The 26,065-nt window shown below is 34.8% G+C and overlaps 2 protein-coding genes across 3 annotated transcripts in view; one reads left to right on the forward strand and one right to left on the reverse strand.

Moving 5' to 3' along the window:
• Positions 1 to 1,763: 1,763 nt before the first annotated feature.
• On the reverse strand, positions 1,764 to 13,685 carry RBM11 (RNA binding motif protein 11). 2 transcript variants are annotated; one of them, XM_061192969.1, is made up of 5 exons: positions 13,550 to 13,685; positions 9,903 to 10,075; positions 8,542 to 8,614; positions 4,415 to 4,511; positions 1,764 to 2,048 (listed from the first exon to the last, which is right to left on the reverse strand). In XM_061192969.1, exons 1-5 carry the CDS (start codon positions 13,633 to 13,635, stop codon positions 1,764 to 1,766), a joined length of 714 nt encoding a protein of 237 aa, XP_061048952.1. In that variant the 5' UTR covers positions 13,636 to 13,685. The 2 variants fall into 2 exon arrangements, with proteins under 2 accessions (XP_061048952.1, XP_061048951.1); XM_061192968.1 differs by having other exon boundaries at positions 1,764 to 2,075.
• A 6,805-nt stretch (positions 13,686 to 20,490) lies between these two features.
• The window catches only part of LIPI (lipase I), a 68,645-nt gene continuing 63,070 nt past the window's right edge, over positions 20,491 to 26,065 (forward strand). Inside the window, 1 exon segment of the mRNA XM_061192970.1 lies at positions 20,491 to 20,596. Coding sequence (XP_061048953.1) covers positions 20,491 to 20,596 — 106 coding nt within the window.

Genomic DNA, 26,065 nt, shown 5'->3' on the forward strand with positions numbered 1-26,065 from the left:
CTGAAGGAAAATACTTTAAATAATTTTTAACTCAAAGATATAACACTGGGAAAATAGAAAATTTAAAATCACACAGGATTGTAGATGATATTAACCTTTTTAAGGAAAGTTTTATATTTTCTAATAACAAAATACACCAATGTAGATAGGTGAATTTGCCTTCTGCTTGGTTCAAATTGGTTGACTTGGCAGAGCTGATATCCAGATAATTCCTGCCTGTGATGGAAGAAGTTGCAAGAATTACTTGCAACTAAGATTTTAGTTCATGTAACAATATTTCAAGATAATTTTTTTAAAAAATATGCCACCCTTACTTGCTAAGATATTTCTTATATATATATATTCCCTATAATGTCAGTCACAATGAAATAATTTGGGCCTTAGGGAAACTGTAAGGTTTAAGAGTTGAAGGAAAGGCTGAGGTGAAGTTAATGTGTTTAAATATATATTATTTCCTATTTACATAGAAAGATATTTTTCCTTTGGTATGATTCTAAATTGCAAAAGTGTGAATTTAAAAAAAAAAAGGTCATCTTTTTTAGTTTGAATATTCAGGAACATGAAGTTATATAGGTCAAGCTACATTAAGCAGAATTTAGTTTTTCATGTTGATCAGAGGGAAATAGACTAATATTTACATTTAAAACACTACTGCATTGTATATTTATAAACAAAAGTTAAATTCAGTTACTCATTTTGTTAAAAATATTTTTATTATTTTAAATAATAAATACCTATAAAGTGCTATGCAACATGCAAAAGAAATATCAAAGAATGGCTTTTCCTATTGAATTGGGTGGTTAACCCCCAATGAAGTTGTGAGATCCTTTCAATTAGCTTTAATAAATAAATATTTTCATCATTCTAGTTTATGATGAGCTACAAAGTTAACAAACTCGTCCAAATAAATCATTAATTTTACATGTAGTCTAATTACCTTCTGCAAATAAATGATTCAGAAATAGGAAACTTGATTTGATGATAAACATTAAATATCATACATTAATGAAATATCATTCCATTTATTATTCATTACCAAGATTTAAATGTGTCGAATACACCCTCTCAAACCCAGCTGGCAAAAGAGGTGGATAATAAATAATGACATAGCCAACTAAAGGCAGGTATTCCTATTTATACACAATCATATGAAAAGGAAAGGACCAAAAACTAGCCATGTGATAATCATCTTTCCTTTGGTATCACTGTGATACATCCTCATTTTATTAAATAAACGTGTATGAGAATAAGGCTCAGAGACAACATATTTAGACATAAAAAATTAAATATTAGTAATAGAGGAAGCTAAACTCTGCTTATTCTGTCTTCTTAGGTAAAACATGCAACTCAAATATTTGCACTAGTTTCATTCAGAAAATTGACCACTCCACTTCTCATCTCAGCCTATTTACAGCCGAGGGTTACAGGCGACAGTCTAGAAGAGCATGGTGCCTTATCCATAAGTGCTCAGTAAGTGACTTTTGATTAATAGTTTAGTGCAAGTTCATTATAATACTAAAATATAATAACTCAAAGTGCATTTCTTGTTAACAACACCATTACAAATACAAAAAGCACACTATATTATTTTTAAGTTTTTGTCATTCAAGACAAAAATTGAATAGCAAATCAGATGTCATATTATTATATATTTCAAAGAAGACAAGAAAGCCATGGAATTGGTCATTTAGTGGAATACAGATTTTTCTTTTCTTTTAAGAGAATGAAGACCAGTGTAGATACATTTCATTAGAATGTAAATACTAGTATCTTTTTTTCTTACACTTTCGGAAATTTTGGCTATATTCATTTCCTCTACTGTTTTCTGTGCTACTATCACTATCACTGGTTTGTTTTTGCCTCTTGCGTTTATTCATCTGATAAAGGTCAGAGTCACTTGGTTGTTGGTGAGCCCATTCATAAGAGCTGGGTCCAGCCTCTAGATCTGGAACACAATTCAGTGAGGAAGACACAGAAGTGCTATTAGGAAGTGGTGCTGTCATCTCATAGTAAGGAAGCTGCAGTGCTGGATTATATGCATGCCACTGCTGTGGAAAAAACCCACAAACATTCATCTACCAAAACAAGCCCACAAAGTTAAAAAAAAAAAAAAGTTAACAGTTTACATTCATTACACAAATAACTACAAGCAAACCAAACCATGTGTTGGTATAAGAAGGACAGTGACTTTTCATACTAGGGATATGGGAGTTTCCTTAAATGGTTAACATAAAGATTCAAGGTAGTGTAGAGCTTACTGCGATACAGATTAGTGCTGTCCTATCGAAATATAATGTAAGCCACGTATGTAGTTTTAAATCTTCTAGTAGCCATCATATGAAAATAAAAATGAAACAGGTGCAATTAAATAATGTAATTTATTTATCCCCAAATATCCAAAATATTATCATTTCAACAAGTAACCAATATAAAAATTGTTAATGAGATATTTTACTTTTTTCATACTAAGTCTTTGAAATTTGGTGTGCCTTTTATAGCATATTTAATTTGGATGGTAAATTTTCATTGAAAATACTTCATCTGAATTTAGATTACATAAAATTTAGTTGAAAAAGTAGATATACTACCCAAGTTCTTTCAAACATACTTAAAAGTTTTTCAATAACTGAATCAAGTCTCTGTTTTTAAATTTAAATTAATTAAAATTAAAAAAAATTTAAAACTCAGCTCCTTATGGATGGCTGATGGCCACCATATTGTACAGCAGTTTTCAATTGTTAAGATAGACACTTTCTTGTTTTTAAACTAGTTTTTAACTTGAAGTAGATTAAAGATTAATAGAGATAACATGATCTTGTGTGTGTGTGTGTGTTTCTTATCTCATCAAAGATAAAAAAAAATGCCAGAAAGAAGATATTGACAGTCTTAGATAAGAACTGGCTGTTTATTAATATCTCACTATAACTATGAAAAGTTTTTTCTAAAAGTTAAATTATCAATTTTCCTTATGTTTGCCAAGTGAAAATGGCTATTTGAAAAATCTGAAGCTCACATGTATGTTGGATGTTTGCAAGAAATCACATTCTGTGAATCAGAATACCTGTGTTATAGTCCCACATCTTTTATTAACAAGTTGTATAATCTTGGGCTTGTTGATTAATACCGCTGAACCTCAATTTTATTATGTATAAAATGAGGAGTTAGAAGAAAAAAATTTCATAAGTTCCCCTTTAACAATATAGACCATCATTATGATTTCTAGGCCAGAACCATATTTTTGAGAGTCTTTGGAAATAATGTAGTTTACTCGACCAGTTGAGAATCTTTGCCTTTAGTTAAAAGAAGAAATTTATTTTTAAAAATATCCATGTCCAAAAGCAATATATTTGTGATTGATGATTACATTCTACCAAAATGTTTTACTAAATGAAATTATTTGATTCTAAAAACATATCTTCTAAAATAGTCATTTTTTCCACATTTTTTTTTATTGGAGTATAATTGCTTTACAATGCTGTGTTAGTTTCTGCTGTACAATGAAGTGAATCAGCTATATGTATACATACATCCCCTCCCTCTTGGACCTTCCTTCCCCTCCATCCCACCCATCTAGGTCATCACAGAGCACTGAGCTGAGCTCCCTGTGCTACACAGCAGGTTCCCACTAGCTATCTATTTTACACATGGTAGTGTATTTATGTCAAACCTAATCTCCCAATTGATCCCACCCTCTCTTTCCCCCTCTGTGTCCATGTGTCCATTCTCTACGTTTGCATTTCTATTCCTGCCCTGCAAATAGGTCTATCTGTACCATTTTTCTAGATTCCACATATATGCGTTAATATACATTTGTTTTTCTCTTTCTGACTTACTTCACTCTGTATGACAGACTCTAGGTCCATCCACATCTCTACAAATGACCCAATTTCATTTCCTTTTATGGCTGAGTAATATTCCATTCTATATATGTGCCACATCTTCTTTATCCATTCATCTGTAGATGGACATTTAGGTTGTTTCCATGTCCTGGCTATTGTAAATAGTGCTGCAATGAACATTGGGGTACATGGGTTATGGGTATATGCCCATATAGTGGGATTTCTGGGTCATATGGTAGTTCTATTTTTTAGTTTTTTAAGGAATCTCCATACTGTTTTATACAGTGGCTGTATCAATTTAAATGAGAACTCTATAGTCAAATTTTACTTGTACCACAGTGTATCATCACTAGCACCTGCTCCTTTTCTGTTGACACACTGGCTGTTTGCTTACGTACTATGTGTAGGATTTCAGATGATTGCATTAGAGCAGACTGCCATTGGGGCATAGAACTCAGGGCAGCTGCTACCTTCATTCTAGGTTTAGATTTGAGCAGCTTAAGTTCCAAGTAGTTTTCATGTTCTTTATAGTTTGTATCATGCTATATATTGAACCAAAGGCATATCAAACTTACCATCTTCGGAAAGAAAAGATATTCCTGAGGTAAAGCTGCATTATTAATTGGAGAGAACTGCATGGGAAAGGAAGTTCTGCCCACGACTTCTTCATTTCTTGGGGGACGTAAAAGAAGTAACACAAAGTTAAAATTCCTATGCATAAATGTCCTTTATTCTTAAAATAAGATAGGTCTTCATAATTTAAAAAAAAGGGCTTCTCTAAAAGAACTCAATTAGGATAACTTTAAACACACGATCATTATTACACTGATAATGTAGTGACACAGCAGTACCGCAAGTCTTACTAATTGCTACATATTGAAATCTCAGTATTTAGAGTCACATTTGGCTTTCTGATAGGAAAATGTTAATCAATGTTATAGTTGTATAAAGACAAAGAACACTTAGATATGAAGAAAGCAAAGCCAGTCATTAATAATCACCAAGGGTGCATTCAATCTTCTACAAAAAAAAAAAAGCGAAAGAAAGGTAGAAATTTTCTCAATTTATTTTTGAAGGAATCTTCACTGTTTAACTACAAAAATTATGTTCTTTCCTAAATGGTCTTCTTATGTTGACATGAACACATATTTGCTGATTTCTTCCACACACTATTTAAAACAATACCAATCCCTAATTTAAAAGCAGTAGTGTCCTAAAGTTTTATTTATACATGTAATATTTGCTTCTATGGAGATGTCTAATAAATTCCAATGGTACGCATACTGACTAGACTCTACAGCTAGTCATTAGTCTACTTGCTCCATTGTATTCCACAATTTTAATGCTAATACTACTAATCTTAGGACAGGAAGTTTACTGTGGGGAAGGGTGAAATTAATACAGGCAGGTGGAGGCAAAGGCAAGGGCAGGAGAACAACAGGAAGCAGTCAGATTGATAGGCATTGGTAAGTGGTGAGAGTAGTATCACAGAAGCCAGTGGAAGATGCATTTCATTAAGGAAATACTTAGTGTCGGGTGTTACAGAACAGTAAACTGGGTAAGCACCAAAGCCACTCAATTGTTGATCAGAAGGTTCCTGATAACCTTTAAAAGAACAACTTCCACATAACAATGGGGTTAAGAAGTGAACAGGAGGTAAGGATGCGAAGGATAATTTTTCAGTGAGAGGAAGGGGAAAAAATGTAACAGCATGGTTTGGAGGTAGAGTTCAAGGAGATTGGAACATGTGTGTGGGGTAAGTGATGGAAAAGAAACAAGATAAAAAGTGCAATGAAGTTATAGAGTGGGGAAGATACAACCCAGTAACAGAGGTGGTGAGATTAGCACCGTTATGAAAACAGCTGCAGACTTTCTAAAACCACTATCTTTCCTATGTGAATCTCAGGGCATGCATAGTTGTCTCCACAGAGGAATCACATGTAAATTGGGAGGAGCTGTGAGTTGAACCATGTCAACTCAAAATTTATATGTTGAAGTCCTAACCCCCAATAGTTCAGAATGTGACCTTATTTGGAAATAGCGTTGTTGCAGATGTAATTAGCTAAGAGGAGGTCATACTGGAGTAGGATGGGCTAAACAGGTACCCTTACTTATTATAATCAAAAGGGGAAATTTGGAGACGGATGCACACAGGGAGAACACCATATGAAGATGAAGGCAGAGAGCCGGGTGATGCTTGTACAAGCCAAGGAATATCAAAGATTGCCAACAAACCGGGAGAAGCTATGAGAGAGGCACAGGACAGATTCTTTCTCACAGCCCTCATAAAGAAATCTAGCAGACACCTTGATCTTGGACTTTGAGGCTTCAGAACTGTGAGACAATTCATTTCTGTGTTTAAGCACTCTGTTTGCAGTACTTTTTATGGTAGCCTTAGCACGCTAATACAGGAACTGTTTATTAAAAACAGAACTATTTATTGCCTAAGAGGCAATAACAGGCACAAAAACCCATTTCCAAGAAAGACTATAGGGTATAACAAGTGCACCATTTTTCTCTGCACAACACTTCTAGAACATGATAACCTTTTCCCATTCTTCCTTTATAATGTAGCACATACTAGAAGAATAAGGTACAACCAGTGAAGTGGAGTATTATGGAATATACACATATTTCTGATCTTCTACCCTAGAATTTGTGATGATTAAAAGTACATCAAACATAAGTAGAGAATGCGAGTTACTGCCATCTCCTAGTTGTTTATCTAGTCTTTCTTCTTCTGCCCCAAACCTAGCAATAGCTTGTTTTTTTCCAAACTCCTGAGAAAAAAGAGGTATCTTTTCCCACTAGAAGAAGAGGGGAAGCTTTTATATTACATACATGGCTCAATTCATGAGTCCATAGTTCCTCTCATATGAAGGAAGTGAATCACTACCCCTTTTTGCTAACATTCGCTGAAAGTATTTACTGGATACTTGCTATGTGCTCAGTATTTTAAATACCTTGAATTTATTATAAAATTTGATACTCACAATAACCTTCTGAGGTATTATCCTCATTTTAGAGACGGGGTACAGGGTGATAATTTGTCCAAGGTTAATAAAGTGACAGAGGCAGGATTCAAATTCAGGCAGTCTGGTTTCAGTACCTATTTTGTCTCTATTTCACTGATACAGAAATGTGGGGGAGAATGAAGACGTGGAGCACACTGTGTTATACTTGGAGTGCAGTACTTCTCCTAAAGATAAGACAGGGAAATTGTCAGTTCTAAGAGGCCACTCTTCCATGCCTAGGAGGGCTGATATAATTAGCAGGCATGGGAGGTTCAGCTGTTGTTAGCCTACTGGAGAATACTCAGTTCTGCTACAGAAAGCAAGAAAACAACAGGGATGGATGAAACTCACAAGAAATGCTTAGGGTAGCCTTTAAGTAAGCTACACTGATGAAGCTGATGCAGCAGAGAGAGAAACAGGGTCTACGAATATTAGTGTAGCCAGAACTCAGCTAATATGAGTTTATGAGATAGCAATGAAACTGTGTTAGAAACAGAATAAGCAAGTGACTTGGGAGACACAGGCAGAATTCATAATATATATTAAATATGCATAATAAATAAGTTAGTATGTTTTAAGAGATGCCACAGATAGATTGGATAGAAAATATGATGGAACAAATAAGATTGTTACTCATAGAAAGAAAGGGAAGGAAATACCTAGTCCTTATCATGGCACCTATGGGCTAACAGTTATTCTGCTCTTCTTGTTTTTGTTCTGCCTAAGAAACTCAGATAGAACCTGTGAGCATCTAGCTCCTTCTGTAGCCAGGTGTATTTGCCTCTATGTCTTTTTGAGAGAGCAAGTGAGTGAGACTAGCTCCAGGAACTTTCTATCTGAATGGAATTCCTTACTCAAACCTCAACTCTAGGGTTCATGACCACACTATCAGTGGGGAAGGTTGATGCAGCAGAGAGAGAAACAGGGCATATGAATATTAGTGTAATCAGAACTCAGCTAGTATGCTCCTTCCGCCCATTTATGCTAACTATCCACTATCTTTCCTTTTGCTTTTCACTATCCAGTATCTTTCCTTTTGCTTTTGACTGTATCTTTTAAATTGTTTTACTAAATGGTGTTATTTGAGCATCTTAATTTGGTTTGGGAGACTTTCTGTTCCATGACCTTTGGGATAGCTGAACTGAGAGTGTCCTTGCAGGCTACCATTGCATCGAGAAATCAGCCTACAGAAAACTTGAGAATATTTTGAAAATTACCATAGAGAAGTTTTTAAAAATAGTAAAATAAACAGTAGAGTGGCTTAATGTCAGAAGGCTTAATTTTAAGCCTAGCAACTATCACTTTTTCATCTTTGTGCCCTTAGCAATTAGTTAACTTTTGTATCTCTATGTTTATTCAAGTATAAAATATGGATAATAGAGTCTCTGTGATCCATCGCAATGAGACTTTGGATGCTTAAGTGATTTAACAGTTATGAAAAGTACGCAGTAACCTATAAAGAATGCCACAAATATATATCTCTCCCACCTACTGCAGAAAATATTGACTGAACTTTAAATGAAAATATTTTCTGTCGCCTTTCATGTTTTCAGGAAAAATGAATTCCTTAATATTATCCTATGTCTAAATAGTAAGGTTTTACAGTAGTCCAGAATATATAAAAACCCTTCCTGGCGTGAGACCATATTTATTTGCTTTACCTTTATGAAAAAAATGTTTTTAATTACCTGTAGCTGTGTGAATTTATCTTAACACAGCTCTCAAAACTTTGATTAGCTGGATCACAAGAGCGAGAGCTCCCTTTAAAAGAAACAGAATAACAGATTACTTCATGGTACAAGTTTTTGGAGTTCTCACATTAAACCATTAAAAAAAATTCCATATAAGATACATGAATATATCTTTGATCTCCCAAGTAATATTTATAGGTTGTTTATATCACTATAAATGACTGAATTATAACCAAGCTTTGTCCAAAGCAATGGGTGTAGAAAAGAATTATGTTGACATGGGGCCATATAAGACAAGTGATGCTATTTGGTTCTACACACCTGGAAACTAAAAATGGCAAATACACATCTGGAAACTAAAAATGGCAAATAATCAGTGTTATTTGCCTCCTGTGTAGAAGGCATGAGTTCTCTAAAATGAGCAGCTGGCTGGGGATGTGTCAGAACACGATATGGCCTGGCCCGTTTTACCAGTCAGTATGAGTTAACGGGACAGTACGTGAGAGCATGATGCAACCAATTAATTATCTTTGCAAAGACTAAATAAAACAAAACGAGATGCAAAGTTATGCTTTTCCTTTGCAACAAGCCATTGTTTTCTTATTCTTATTTATTTTTTTTAGTATAGCAAGAAGAATAAAAACCAAACAAACAAGAGATACATCAATAAACCTGAATCATTAAGGGAGAAAGGCAACATAAGCATTGCAAACACTGCTGCAAAAGCATAAGCATTGCCTCTATCAGTCCCTCAAACTATGAAAGGGCTAGAGCAATAGTACAATGTTCTCTGGGCATCTAATCAAAGATGATCAGTTCTTGACATGTAGCAGGAGAAGGCGTTTGAGGCCGTTCATGTCAGGAAGCTTTCTTCCATTAAGGGTCAGCCTTTGGCCAGCTGCTTTTACAGGGACTCAGATCCAGGGTGATATGTATAGCATGGTAACACCAGGAGAAGGACTAGGCACCCACCCTGTCTTCCAAATAGTAGATATTTGATACCATTGACAAGAAGATCAGCAAATAGCCTTGCTATATAGAATCTAGAGTTGTGTGTCCCCAGTTCATTTAGATTTAATTTTTAACAGCCAGTAGCAACTATCATAGCTATTTGCTGGCTGACATTAAAATAGAACATTTAAAATTTTAATACAGAAAAGATGCTATAGAGTTGGCAACCTAATTGGTAATACTAACTAATTGCATAACATTATGAAAATGTTCTGAGAAATTTTAAGAGACTACAGGGGCACTCTTTTGGTCTTAGGCTATAATATAGAAAACAAAAATGTTTACACCTCTGGGAACAGCACCACCAACAAAACACACTTGGAAGATTCATCAGTGACAAAACCTACCAAATCGATACTGCACATTAATTGGTCTTCCATATAAACGAATTCCATTCAGCAAAGCTATGGCATAAGACACCGATTCTGGGTGTTTAAAGCAGACAAACCCAAAAGACTTCGGCTTTCCTTCTCTGTCTTTGCATATAGTCACTTTGGTTAATGGCCCAGCCTGTAAGAAACTTAAAAATTATTTTCTCATAAATCTAAAGATTTTTTTACACCGAGAAAATCAAGTATATTCAACTTTAGACTAAAAAAAAATCTGTTAGCAATAACAGCTTTATGTAGCTCTGTTAATAATGTATTTTCCTAACAATAAATATCATACTTCATCACACTTTCTTGGCATTTTTCTGTCTCATCAAAAAACATTTATGGCGTTAAGATCAGGAAATTTTAGGTAATAGTTTCAAATCTTAAAAGGAAAGATACGTTACCCTTATGTTAGGCCTAAAAAAACAATTTAGAGTGCATTTAAATCTAAGGTTAAAATACTACTATGTCTCCACACATATTAACAGTGTATAACTCAAAAATAATTGAAATGACAAACCCAATGTTCTTTGACTTATCATAAAGAAACTGGTAACATTACATCAAAGTCTAATTTTTTCTGACAAGATTAAACATTTTCACAGGAGAAACTAAATTTTTGATCTGTATAGAAACTGTATTTTGATCTGGTAATCCCATTTGGTAAATATTCTCAAAGGGAAAAATGTTTTAATATGTTTAACACTTTTAGGTAGGTGCATTATTTATAAGAATGAAAAATGAGGAAGGTTCTAAATCCAACAACAGGAAAATATTACTCCATGGTGTATTATTAAAATAGAATAAAATAAAATAAATTGAAAATATTCAGATTTTATTGATAATAAAACCTATAATTAGCAATACAGAGTAAAAAAGCAGAGCCAACTATTGCAAAATGTGTTAATTACAACCAAAAGAATGTTACCTCTCCACCATGATAGTGATTTGAGGAAGTGCTCACCAAGACTCACAATAGCTAAGAGTTAATGGTGAAGGGCTCATAGTTTTCCATTGTACTTTAATTATTGATTACTGATCTCTGTTGAGTTGGATAAGTATATTAAGAAATTGTTTTTAGTCTAAAGAAAAATGTTAATTATCGTCTTCAAAATGATGCTGTATTTTAAGATTCAATCTTTCTTTTTTTATTCTCTGCTTTCCCAGAGAGTAGCTCACCCTCGCTTCTGTCTTCAAGAGCCACCGCATCAACAAATCTATTTTTCCCACTCATGCCTCATTCATGGAGACAGTCTCCTAGAGACCTCCATGTGATTGTGTTTCAAACTCAACATATTTGAAACTGAATTCATTATCTTTCCCCTTGAAATCTCTACTTCAGTATTTCTTGGTTAAAAGTACAAAGATATTGAAACTGATTTCCACTCTTCCAAGGATAAGCAGAAATTTGAAAGAAACCAGTAAAAAGGATAACTATATATAGTAATAAAATAAATCAATTTTAATCAGTACTTTTCCACTGCTGATATTAAATATATGAAATCGCAAATGGACAGAATGTGCTTACATGCTTTAAGTTTCACAAATTCAAAACTATGACCGGCATTTTTAAAGATAAAGTCCAACAAGAAGGCTTGCTAGTAGCAACAATCACATCAAAACTTTTTAGTCTCTTTAAAACAGAATGAAACACATAAAGTGTGGCCAGTTGTCAAGATCTGCTAAGTTTTGCTGGGTTGAAGCCTTCCTAAAAGATACCTCACTTTAGCAAATTCTTCTAGAATACAGAAGGGCTTAGGCAAAAATAAAAATGTATGCTTGGTCGTCTGAACTGTTAAAAGAGATGAACATTTTGTTTAGGGAGAAATTATAAACAATGAGATCTACCTATCTTGTAGATCCACACACAACTGATATAGATCCAGTCCCTACTGACTAGAAATAATATATGTGCATGGGGGCCTTCATGCCTATCTCATTCCCCTCATCAGTCCCCTCTGCTCCTTTTTTGTTGGCTCAACATGAAAGAAGCCTCCTGGAGAAAAAGAACTGTAAGTTTTCTTTCTTTCTCTCTCTCTCTCTCCCCCTCCTTCCCTCCCTTCCTCCCTCTCTCCCTACCTTCCTTCCCCCCCCCCTTTTTTTTTAAGTTAGAATGATAAGTTTCAAGTAATACTGGGAGAAAAAATAACCATAGGAAAAGACAAGTATTAGAGTAGATTAAAAAGGACGAGTTTAAAAAAGATGGCAAGTTAGAAGAATAAGAATAAAAGCCTTAAAATCAACAATATTTTTCAAATAATAAAAATGTTTTATGTCCAGGAAAGGAAACTGAGTTCCTGGAGGAAATTCTATCAAATTGTGTGTATCTGTGATTAACAGAGGGGTGCTTTAGTTCAGAGATGAAGGTAGAGCCTTTCAGAAACTACATAAAGAACCCCTTTCACCTCTGGTACTCATACTTAGCCTTTGATATTTAGTTTTGCTATTGTTCCCTTTGAACTTGCCCTTATTCTGATAGGAGGAAGTCACTCTTGATTTCTCTTGATGTTAGTATCAGTAGTATTACTGATAGTAATAGTAGTGATATTAGTAGTGGCAGCAGCAGCAAACACTTAGTAAGGGCCAGGTTCAGTTTTGTTTTATCTGGATTAGTTTATTCAATCTTCACACCACATCATATGGTGGATACTATTACTCCCGTTGACATTTGAGGAAACTGGGCACTGAGCTATTCATTTACTTGGCCAAAGTCACATTGCTGACATCAGAATTCACACTCTAAACAACTTTTCTATACTATGTGTCCCTCTTTTTTGCAGATTATCTTAAATCATGGTAATTAATTTGAAATTTCTCCTTTTAGGAAGACCAAGGGCTGTCTCTTAAATTTGTATGTCCAGCACCTTACTTACTGTTTGTCACATAATTGTGGATCATTAAATGGTTAAATGAATGGCTGAATGAAGACATCTCTTTAGCAAGTGAGACCTATGTGTATACAGTAGGTGAGTGTTTACAGGAGACAGGAGTTTTAATCCTGGAGGTACCAGGTCTGGAAGAGTTTTCATAAGATCCTCTTGGTATGAAATAAAGGGAACCAGCCAGGGAATCAATTGGTCACAGTCATGATTTGGCTGGCCAAATCATTTCAAATCTCATTTATCATTCTGGAGTAAAAATACTTGCCGTGTAAAAGGGCTTGGGGGGAATAAGTAATGTATATGGAAACATGTTAAAATGTATTCCTCTCATTTCGCGGGATGTAAGGGGTGAGGTGCTTATTACCTGAAGCAAGACAGCGACAGGGCTGTTTTGTGTTTTGCCTGAACACACCCAAGGCCCAGGCAGCCTCTGAAAAGCCCTTACTCAGGGCTGGGGGTTGAAGGGGGCCCAGTCACTGCTCACCCCAGGACTCTGCAGTGGGGATGGGATGCGGAAGGGATGGGGAAGGGGCACACTCTGTCACTTCACTACCCAGTTGCTCACCTGGAGACAGGTGCGCCAAAGCGGAACTAAATTAAAACCAAGGCACAGGATGGGGCGGGAAGAGGGCCGGGCTCCGGATGGTTCAGGTGCGGCCCGCCCCTCTGGCTGCGCTTCCGGCTCGACGCGCCCCGCCCCTCAGCCACCCCTTCCCCGCCGACAGTACCTGAAGGAACAGCTCGTAAAGAATCTCTTCCCGCACTCGGGCCTCTAAATTTCCCACAAACACCGTCCTGTCGGCTTCCTCCTGAGCAGGGAACATGCCTTCGCCTCGGCCCAAGAACGGAGGAGGCCTCGAGACCACACCCCCTCTCCCCACCAGCGGAGCCAGCTACGAGAGTAAGCGCGCAAGGGGCGGAGCGAGGCTGCGGTGCCACGCCCCCAGCACCCCGTGGTAACCGCCCAGCGCGCCTTCGCCACGCCCCGGATCCGGCTGGGACCTTGGGAGAGTGAGTGAGACTAAGTAAGATTAGTGTGCAAGGGGCCCTGACCTCTTGCTTATGGAGGTTCCTTCATTTCCCAGGGCACGACATTATGAATTGATTTTGGATTTATTCAACAAACATTTTAAATAAAATGACTATAGAGGTGATTTAAAACATACTAACTTCATTACAGAAGCTCCCAGGCTAATGGGGGAAGACTAATTTCTTTGCTTCCAAAGAGTAAATGAATAAATCATTGGGATTTGAAATTTGTATTCTTCATAAAATACTTTTTGAAAGAGTGAGTGCATGCATGCATGCATGCATGGATGTGGATACAGTAGAGTACTAGAATTAGTTTATTTACCTAGGAAGCGCTCCCTAGTGAAGTCTTTGAAAATGGACACAGGTTTTAGGTGGACTGCAGAAGGCATTTGAACTTGAGAAAACAGACTATACCAAGGAATACTGGAAAGAATATAGCAAGTTTTGTTACTGAAGACAGAATTCTTGAGGATGGCTGCTGGGTGATTGTAGTAGGATCCAATGTTTGTATTTTGTATCAGGGCTGTACTTTGTAAGCTGTGGGACCAGGGTGAAGAATTAATTCTTACTTGAGGATTGAAAAAAAAATCCTAAAAACAATAAAGATAATTAAAAGAAAGGAGGAAGAAAACTTACTCAGAATCTCAGTGCTTTGATAAATTAACTGTCAACTGTTAACTTGGCTTCCTTTCTGATACGATATGTCTACATAGGACCCTGAAATCATCCTGTAAATATCATGCAAGTAATCAGGACACTATTTGACCTTTACTTAGGTGTGGTGATAATTCATTTTTAATTGAAAAGGTATTCTTTTACATGGTTACTGGACCAAAAAAATCATCTTTTCTAATGAAAAAGGACACACCTTTGGAATCCTGATTTCTAACTGAACTCTGACAATACTTAATTTTATGACTTTAAGCAAGTAATTTCACTTTTTGGAATTCAAGTTCTGTTTCTCAAGGAATGGATTGGACTAATATAATTACCTCATTTAATAGATATTTTCTGAGTGCTCACTACATGCCAGGCACTGTTTTTAATCCTTGGGAAACAAAGGTGAGTATAAAGATCTGCCCTCCTAAACCGTACAGCATAATGGGAGAAACAGACTTCTTGAACATATAAATATAAAATCATGTGTCAGTAACTTTCAGTAGTTACCTTCGGTTGATATATTACGAATCTATAAGTCCTGTCTTCATTTTTCTTTCTTTCTTCTATCATCAATATTGTTGTAGTAGGGTAGGAGGGGGTTGAGAAAACTTGCACGTTGTAGGCATGTAACAAATATATGTTGATCAAATGAGTGGATACTTGCAGGTCTCTATTATGTGTAGACCTATTTATTTTTAAAATTCATTTACCCCATAAATTTTATCCAAACCAAGATATTTTCTCTTTAACTTCCCCTCAGGCACTGCTTATCTGGGAGCTGTAACTTCAGGTTTCATTGTAAAATATGTAGTGCATATAGGTCATGATCATATTTTCTTGCTGGATTGAAATTTGCATCATTCTTTGTCTACAGTGTGTATGATTTTGGTGTTCTTATCACATCCTCTTTTCTTTTGGCAGTACATAAGTTTATGGCCCATGTACTTCTAGAGTAATTATTTAATGTTTTAAGCTCTGAAGGCCAGCTCAATGCAGTTAGCTGTTTGCTCAGAATTTGACCTCTCTCTATATATATATAGAGAGAGAGACAGAGAGAGTTTTTCTAATGTAAGCTTACTGTATTTCCTAATTGAAATTGAGTGAATGCATGGTGATAAACCTAGTGGTAGGTAAAAAAGAATCCACTTTATTCTCAGAATTTCCTGGGCCATTAGTCACGTATAAGGTTTAATGGGTTAAATGAATGAATAAAGAATTAGCCTTTCTTCACTCATATCAGGATGTCTTATACCCCTAACTGCATGAAGACATCAAAAATGAAAACGTATGTGTGTGTGTATACATAGATAGATATAGATATAGATATGTCTAGAGCTCTAGAGTTCCTTTCTCCCCTTTTTTGCCCAGGTGACTTATTCTCTTTTGTAGTTCAGCTCTTTTGTCTCTTTTGTAGACAGCATTTCCTGCAAGGCTTCCCGTTCTGCACTGTAGATTAGCTGGCTGTTCCACCTGTGTGGTTCCATAGTTTCCTAGATATACCTTTTCCAAGCCCTCCTCACTGTTAAGTACTATAGGATAAATATATTTCGGTACCTAGAACAATCCCTGACACCTCTGTAGATGTATCATAAATAGTTGTTGAAATAATACAGTTTGACTAAATGAATGTCTCTACTTTGTATGTCCAGCAGCTAAGTTAAGCCTGGAAATTAATAGATACTTAATAAAAGTTGCATAAATGAGTGAACACATGAATGAATGAATGGAGAAACTTGGGAAATTAATGTTAAGGGAGTGCAGTGGATGCCTTTTAAAAATTGACCCCAATTTTGTCTTCTTTGTTTTCTTCTTACTGTCTTTTTGTCTTTTTTCTGATTTTCTTAACCATATTTGTCCCAAGTAAATATAACATTGTGTTGCTTTACTTACATAAGATGTTTATTGTAAAGACGTGTTCATAATATTTAAAGAGATAACTAAGAGAGTGAAAATCATTGAGTCTACCATGCAGATATAAACATTTTGGAGGAAAATCCTCCTAACTTTGATCTATACATATATACATGAAGCATATTTTAGGAAAATAAACCTTACTATACATACTGTTTTTTAGCTTGCCTTTTATAACCCCAAAACCATGTAATGAAGGCTTTCTACACCAATAAATACTGATTTCTCTACATCATTAATTTTAATTCACAGTATGTATATAATTAGACTAATCCCCCACTGTTAGACGTTTATATTGTTTCCATTTTTTGGCTATTATAAAAATGCTGAGATGAACTTCCTTGCTCATATATCTTTGTGCACATGTGTTAGTATTTCTGTGGGAAAGTATCTTGGATATTTAATTACGGAACCAAATGGTAAGATCATTAAGCATTTTGACACATGTTGCTAAATTATTCAACTTTTTGTGCCACAATATATTCTGACAAAAAATGACTTCCTCATCTCAATAAATACGACTCAACTACCTACTGTAATTAGCTATAGAATGCCTAGAAGCTTGCCTGATGCATAGGGCTCCATCAATTTTATATCTTCATCATCATCATTCTCATTTTCAGTCTTATAGTATGATTTATATTGTATGCATGTCTGCAAGATTCTTAAAATAATTTTTTTTATATCCAAGGAGACTAAATAGTACATATATATTGTCTTACTAAACTATAGGCCTTTTATATAATATTTCATCATTCCTCAATATTTTGCTATTTAATGCAATGGCCATGAACAATCCCAACTTTCTCAGTATTGACAGTAAGTGAAAAATATGAAAATGAAATGTAATTTTATATTTTGAAACTCTGCCATGTATTGTCTTAAATGCCAACTTGATATTTTCAATGAGCACCTTAGAATGGCTAAGATGAAAATAATTTGCAAGATTCATATTACAGTGTCACATCAAAAGCACAGAGCAAAAGAAAAATATGTTAAATAGGAAAGACTTATCTATTAATTTGATTATAAACTTATTAAGAATTTCTCTTAAGATGAATGACATATTATCTTTCTTCCCACATTCTGAAAAGATGTAGTTTACTTATATCTTTGTTAGAAAAGCGTACTTGTTACAGCTAAATGGTGTGGAAGGACCTAGGTTATTTGTTGGTCTCCAGTCAAATTATCGCGGTGGCACCCTTTTAAAACTGAAGTCTCACATAAAATTCCAAGAGATCAAGCAGGCCAAAATAATGATGACATCTCATCAGTGGTTACATTTTTCATGATTTTTAAATGAATGCCTCATTTTGTTTGTGGTTCCTCTGAAACACCTCCCCAGACCTCAGCATAGTTTCTACTGATTGAGGTAAATTAAACAGGTCTGTTCTTAAAGTATTTTTGGAAATTTACAGAGATTTGAATTTCCAAAACACAAATTTAATTTTTGAACTTATAAGGCATGTACATAGAGAATAGCAATTCTCTATTTTCCTTGCCTACTAAAGTCCATTTCTAAGAAGGAAAATAAGGGGAAAATTAAGTAAACATGTGAAAAGAAATCCTGTAATAATTTTTAAATGTTTGTTATATTGAAAACAGAAATTTTTTTTAAATTTTCAAATAGTAGGTCTCAAGAGACAGGCTAGCATTTTGAATTTTAAAATAGCCACTGAGTTTGGGTTGCAAAATGACATAAATATAAAAGGGCCACATTTTATACTTGGCAGCTTGGTGGATATGGATTTTATTATTGATTTTATGGTGTATAAAGACAACTTAGTTTGTAATCAAAATGAACATAAACCACAACTTTTTCTGACTCTTTTCATTTCTAGCATTTTCTAACATGCATTTGCTTTAGGCTTTCAAGAAACATATTCTTCCCAACCACTTCTGAAATCCTGAGGTTAAGAGGAATAAAGAAAGATATTTTTAGCTTTTTCTTTCCCTTAAATTCAACTTGTGTAGCTGAATGTTTGTGACTTATTACAGTCTTTAACTTAAAAATCCTTCTCACAAGTACAAGCTAAATTAGAGAAAACAAACTGCCTCACCTTTTCAGCAAACAGGGAGGAGCAAAAGCCAGGGGTATTTTACATTAAAACCTACCAGACTGTGACAATCCTACCAGAGAAGCCTTAATGAATTTCAGAATTTCTTTTTTGGTGAACCTGAGTGCTTCTTTTACTTTTATCAGATTCCAAATGAGAGTATACATTTTTCTCTGTTTGATGTGCTGGGCAAGATCTGGTAAGAACTAATGCTTTGATTTATCTTTAAAAATTATGTATAAAATAATCAGTATGGTCTGTATTCTGGAATAAAGAATGATATGACATTATGGTATAAAAATATACTATGATTATGATACTAATTATATCAAACAGATTATTATGAAGAAAGTTTGTGTGTGTGTGTGCATGTATGTGTGCTTGGTAAATTGTATGTTCTGTATTTTATTTTACTTTCTAAATAATTAGTAACTAGAAAATCTTTTACAAGGAGTTATAAATAGAGAACAAATACAAATATTCAAGAGAAATTTAGAATAATTTAGTAATAGAGAAATTAATTCAGTATTTGGAAATCATGACTTAATAAACATCTTGTTTCAATTTCATTTGTTCAAATAACCCTACTTTTGAGGAAAATTTTTACATGGGTAAATTGTCAATTTTAAAATAAACAGTATAAACATACTCTACAACTTTTTTTTTGTCCTATTACACTAAACCAAAACAAGTTTACAGTAATAAAGTAGAACTTTATTGTCCTGGTTTACTGGCTTATGGTAATAAAGTTTACTAATTTTAGTAATATCATTTACTACTTTATGGTAATAAAGTAGGACTGCTTGTTCTACTTTATGATAATAAGAAAAGTAGCAAATTTACAATTCACAATGAATAGTTTTTTGTAGAGATTTTGCAAAAGCAGGCCATTTCCTTCATTTTAAATTTCTTTTAAAAAAATTCTTGAATGCATACTTGACTAACCTTAAAATGTCAGCTAGAAATTCAAATTATTCCTTATTTCTTTTCAGTTGTATATGTGAGCTAAAAGTGCATTCTGGAAATGTTTGGGTTTTACATTCAAATACAGAATCTAAATGGTAATAATATACATTTTATTATTTATATTTTACTCACTTGGAATTCTCTTGATAGGCATTTTATGTTTTTGTAATGTATAGTAGTGGTGGCTAGTTCTGGTGGCTTGTTCTCCTAGGCCAAATCACTTAACCTCCTTGAACATCAGTTCACTCATTTTTAAATGGAAGTAAAATTTATAATACTATCTCAGTGCATTGTAAAGCTCAAAAGAGATAACATAAATGAGTGGTTTGGTCAATTATAAAGCAATATAAATTAGGTTAGAATAATCCACTGTGTTTTCTTCCACATGCATTTTCTCTGTAATTCTCTCAGAGTAATTTCCAGGTGTAGGGCTTCACGCTGTATCTACAGTTATGTTAGACCTGTATGGACTATGTATATCAGAATTCCCTGAGTTATGCATTTAAAAATGTAGGTGTACCTACCAAATCAGAATCTCTGGGGATGGCCCAGAAAACTAACAATACATTTGAATAAACTTTCCCGGTCATTTTTTACACCCATTTTTAAACCCATGCTTGGGAATTCCTGGTCCAAAGACTTATCAGTCACCTACTTTATTTTGCTTGTGTAGTCACCTTCATTTTCAACAGCTTTCCAAACATTTGCATAGTTGAAAAAGTTACTGATTGAATATCTTGATTTCTTGTGACATGTTAAATAAATGTATGTTTTCAAAATGTGCTTTGATTGCTTCAGAATCAGAAAATTAAACGTACTGTATCACTTTCTGTCACAAGCCTTCAGGGATTTTAAACTTCTACCTACAGTTTTGTGTCTCAACTGGCTCTATGGCCATGCAAACCTCTGCCTTCAATTCAGTTAATTGTCTTATAGTATCAAATCAGTCAGCCATTTGTTATCTGGAATTCTGCTGGCCCCAGAAGGTCTTCATTCTTCTTATTACACATGAATAAATAATCGAGTTAGTGAACTTCTGATAGAGTCTTATTTATGTTGCTCAACTGTTTGCATAATAACTTGTGCCATAAATAAGCTCATGCTTTTCAGATCTCACCCACAAATATTCTGTTGCTTCTAACTGTGTGACCTTCCACAGGTCATTTAATTTTATTTATTTATTTATTTATTTTATTCATTTATTTTTGGCTGCATTGGGTCTTCGTTACTGCGCGTGGGCTTCCTCTAGTTGTGGCGAGCGGGGGCTACTCTTCATTGTGGTGCGTGGGCTTCTCATTGTGGTGGCTTCTCTTATTGCGGAGCACGGGCTCTAGGCACGCAGGCTTCAGTAGTTGTGGCTTGTGGGCTCTAGAGCACAGGCTCAGTAGTTGTGGCACACGTTGCTCCGCAGCATGTGGGATCTTCCCGGAACCAGGGCTTGAACCCGTGTCCCAAGCATTAGCAGGTGGATTCTTAACCACTGCGCCACGAGGGGAGCCCCATTTAATCTTTTTAAATTTCACTTTCTTCATACATAAAATGAGGGAAAGGATAGCAAATATAAAACAGTACAGTTCCTACATGGAGTGATTCCTAAATAAACATAAGCAATTATTAACATTATGGATGTTATTGTTATTGCTGTTAACAAATACATTTCGTTTTCAGAAATGGAGAAAGAGAAGGAAGGAGGTTTTCATGCAGGCTTTTGGGGATAAATGTGGGTTTCAGAGGATTTTCAGAGGAAGGAAGAAGGGTTAAATCTTTCCAGGATGTTTTAGGATTGGTAACTTTTTATGACTGGGTTTTGAGGCCCCTCTGTTATTCATTTGGTCAATGCTGAAAGTTGCAAGACAGACTAACTTGTCTCAGCAGCTAACCAAGTGCACAAATGTGTTTGAAATCAAAGATATTAGAATAACACAAGTCATAGGGGACCATTTGTTTCAACTCCTTCCATTTAAAGAAACTGAGGCTCAGAAGTGAGAGGAGAAAAAAATTTGCTCAGAGTCACAAGGGAAGTTTGAGAGAAGCTAGAGTCACCTGGGTCTCAGCTGTCCACGTCCAAGGTGCTGTCCACACCTCTGGACTCTGTCCATTTGATCTCCTTGTCCTCCTCGTCACAGCCATTGCAACTATAATGGAAATATATTTCAGAGACAGAGCTGAACAACCTAGAATCATTAATCCTAACTTCATATGTCTTTGATATTTTAAAAAATTTTATTGCTTCTATAATTTGAAACCTAAGAAGATTTTCAGAATTCTTTCTGTGTACTGCTCTGTTGAGATTACTGCTAGAGTCATCATCTTTCTACATATTTGGCAATGAAATCCAATACTGTGCCCCTGCTACTGAATTTCTAATCACAGTAGCATTACTTAGTCTAGTCCCCAGAACCTGAATTTGTTAAATTTTCAAACAAAATCAGTGCTTATTTTTCTGTTCTGAATATCTTTATCTTTTTGCTGGTAACATTACTTGTTACCAGTTTTTAATTAACTGAAGTCTATTTAAACCATTATTCCTTATAACACTAACAAAGAGTATGTTAGATCTAGAATACTCAGAAAAGATTAAAATACAGGAGAGAGAAAACACACAGAAAAATATAGAAAAACAGATAAAAAATTGGCTCCAATATTACCATCATCACAAACTACAATTAAGGTATTGGTTTATTTCCTACCAGCTCTATTATAATAAATATGTTTGTATGTGCACAAATGTGCATTTAGAGTACCCTGTATATACATTATATATTACAGCTAAAATTAGGACTATATGTGTATATTTATGGACTATATAGATTTCTTAATTCCTGCATTATCATGGATACATCATAATTTATTTTTATAGACTTGCATTGCCATATATTTAGTTGATTTCCTAAATAACTACTTTTAAAAATTCTGTGATATACATTGGTGTTAATGGTCATGGGTATAATGGTAAAAATGATATGTCATTATTTTAATTAATTTTTATTAGATTTTAAGAAGATTGAACACATTTTGATACATTCATGAGCTGCTTGAATATTTAATTTTGTAAAATGTATGTTTATATTCTTCACTTGGTGTTCAATTGGGGTGTTCTTTTTCTTCATTAATAGTTCTTTATATATATAAATTCCTTTTCTACTTTACACTGAAAATATTTCCCTAAGTTTTTTTTTTTTGTCATTTGGCTAGTTTATAGTGTTTATGTTACAGAAGTTTTAAATTCATGTGCTGTGAAATCTATTGGTCATACTTTATGGTTTCTTCCTTGGTTTTTATGCTAAAAAGTCATTCCTTAATCTGAGATCATGTACATACTAACTGTATTCTTCTTCTAGTTCACATAATTTTACTTTTACATGGAATGCTTTTTATATAACTAGAATCAAATAATTATCACAGCCATTATTTATTTTAAAATAGGTATCCTTAGGTATCATGGATAATAGAGTGTATTTCTGGGTGTTTCATTCTTTTTCATTAATCTATCTGTCACTTCTTGATTCAGTTTCATAGGCCTCTTTTTACTTGACTTATAATATAAATATAATTTTAATCATGCCACCTTATTATCTGTAAAGTTCATTCATTTTTCTTGTGCAATTTTCCCCTTCCCCAAGACATCTCATCAATCAAGATACAAAACATTTCTTGCGTCCAAAAATGTAGCTTCTAGCAGTTAATCTGCTCCCTACCTCTGGCTCCGTACAACCCTGATCTACTTTCTGACACTCTAGATTAGGTATCCCTTTTCTAGAATTTCGTATACATGGAATTAAACAATATGTCCTTTTTCTGTTATTTTATTATTTATTTATTTATTTAATTTATTTTTTTTATTGGGGTATAGTTGTTTTACAATGTTGTGTTAGTTTCTACTGTACAGCGAAGTGAAGTGGAGTTCCCTGTGCTATACAGCAGGTTCTTATTAGTTATCTATTTTATACATATTAATGTATATATGTCAATCCCAATCTCCCAATTCATCCCACCCCCCGCCGCCCGCTTTCCCCCCTTGGTGTCCATATGTTTGTTCTCTACATCTGTGTCTCTATTTCTGCCCTGCAAACCGGTTCATCTGTACCATTTTTCTAGGTTCCACATATATGCGTTAATATACGATATTTGTTTTTCTCTTTCTGACTTACTTCACTCTGTATGACAGTGTCTAGATTCACTTCACTCTGTATGACAGTCTGTAGATTCATCCATGTCTCTACCAATGACCCAATTTCGTTCCTTTTTATGGCTGAGTAATATTCCATTGTATATATGTACCACATCTTCTTTATCCATTCGTCTGTCGATGGGCATTTAGGTTACTTCCATGTCCTGGCTATTGTAAATAGTGCTGCAATGAACACTGGGGTGCATGTGACTTTTTGAATTATGGTTTTCTCTGCATATATGCCCAGTAGTGGGATTGCTGGGTCATGTGGTAATTTTATTTTTAGTTCTTTAGGGAACCTCCATGCTGTTCTCCATAGTGGCTGTATCAATTTATATTCCCACCAACAGTGCAAGAGGGAATATGTCCTTTTTTGTTTCTGGAGTCTTTTGCTCAGGGTGATGTTTTTGAGATTCATCAAAGTTGTGGCATGTGTAATCAGCTTATTCTTTTTATTGCTGGGTAGTATTACATCATGTAGGTAATCCATAATTTGTTTATCTGGATTCCTCTTGATTGACATGTAGCTTTTTTCCAATTTGGGGTTTTTATGAAAAAGAACTACTATGAACTTGTTATACATGTTGTGGACAAATGTTTTCATTTCTTATGTGTAAACACCTAGAAGTGAATGTTTGGGATCATGTAAGTGTATATTTAACATTAGAAAAAATCTACCAACTGTTTTGCAAAGTATTGTATCATTTTGTCATTTTCCTCAGCACTGTAGGATGCTTCAAGTTGCTCTATATCCTCCCAGATAATTGGTTTTGTCAGTCTTTAAATTGTAGCCATTCTAGTGATTGTGTAGCGGTACATTGTTTTGGTTTAATTTACATTTTCTTGATAACTGATGATGTTGAACATCATTTTTGAGCCTAGTGGCCATTAGACCATCTCTTGTGAAGTATCTTCAATTCTTTTGTCATTTTTTAAAAATCACGTTTTCCTATTTTACATATATGTGTGTGTATACACACACATACAACATAACACACATATATTCACATATATTCTGGATACAGGTACTTTTTCAGGTGTATATTTTGCAAGCCTGCATATTCACATTTTCAACAGTGTCCTTTTAGGAGCAGACATCCTTCACTATGATAATTTCCAATTTATCACTTTCATGTTTCATGCTTACTCTATTGTATCTGAAAAATCTTTGCTTACCTCAAGATTGTTAATATTTTCTCTCAGTATTTGACACACAAGGCCTGTTGCCTGCCAGAGAATGAAGCCAAATCAAAGCAAGCAGAGCTGAGAGAATGAGAAGGAGAAAGAATGGGTCTAAGTTCTCTTTTACTCTAGAACTAGTTTAGCTCCATTGTAACTAAGTCTGACCCTTCTGGGGTCCCCACTGAATGTCCCTGATGTTCATTAAGGTTTTTCTACTCTGGCTGGTCAGAACTTCAATGTCTCCTAGCCTGATGTGACCTTTGGAATTGTTGAGCTTACAGCTCTTTGTGGCGTTTCACCCTATGCAGGCATAGGTTTGTCTCCAGCAACAGATTCAAGAGGACGCCTCTGCAGGGTTTGCAGCTCTGCCTCTGCATGGCTCCCTCCTTTGTGGCACACTGTGATACAAATCCTAGTTGCTTCAACTTCTTCAAACTCCCGTCTTTCTCCTAAACTTGGCAAAACTGCCATGCTTTGTTGGGTTCAACCTTCTTGCACTGAAGCCTGGAAACTGCCTCCAGGTAGAAAGGTATTAGGTATATGGTTCAAATCGTTTGTTTACCTTTTTTTTAGCTATTATAGTCCTGTGCTTCTTGTTGTGCAGTGTCTAAACTTTTTTTTTTCATATATTTTATCGAGTGTTCTAGTTGTTTACAGAAGAAAAGCATGTCTGGAATAGTATCTATAAGGACAGGAATTGGATTCTGTAAGATTTTTTGTTTGTTTGTTTGTTTTGTTTTAATTGTGGTAAAACATATATTAAAAATGACCATTTTAACCATTTTTAAGTGTACAGTTCAGTGGCATTAAGTACATTCACACTGTTGTGCCCCCATCACCACCACCCATCTCCAGAACATTTTCAGCTTCCCAAACTGAAAATCTGTACCCCTTGAACTCCCCATTTTCCACTTTTCCCCAGCCCTTGGCAACCACTGTTCTACATTATGTTTTTATACATTTGACTTCTTTAGGTACCTCATTTAAGTGGAATCATACAGCATTTGTATTTTTGTGACTGGCTTATTTCACTTAATATAACATATTCAAACTTATTCCATGTTGTAACATGTGTAAGAATTTCCTTCCTTTTAAAGGCTGAATAATATTCCATTGGATGTATATACCAGGTTTTGTTTATCCATCCATCCTTTGATGGATATTTGGGTTGCTTCTACCTTTTGGCTATTGTGAATAATGTTGCTATGAGCATGCGTGTATAAAAATCTCTTTGAGTCTTTGCTTTCAGTTCTTTTGGATATATACCCAGAAGTG

This window comes from Eubalaena glacialis, chromosome 6 (genome assembly GCF_028564815.1).
Source record: "Eubalaena glacialis isolate mEubGla1 chromosome 6, mEubGla1.1.hap2.+ XY, whole genome shotgun sequence".
Lineage (NCBI taxonomy): Eukaryota > Metazoa > Chordata > Mammalia > Artiodactyla > Balaenidae > Eubalaena > Eubalaena glacialis.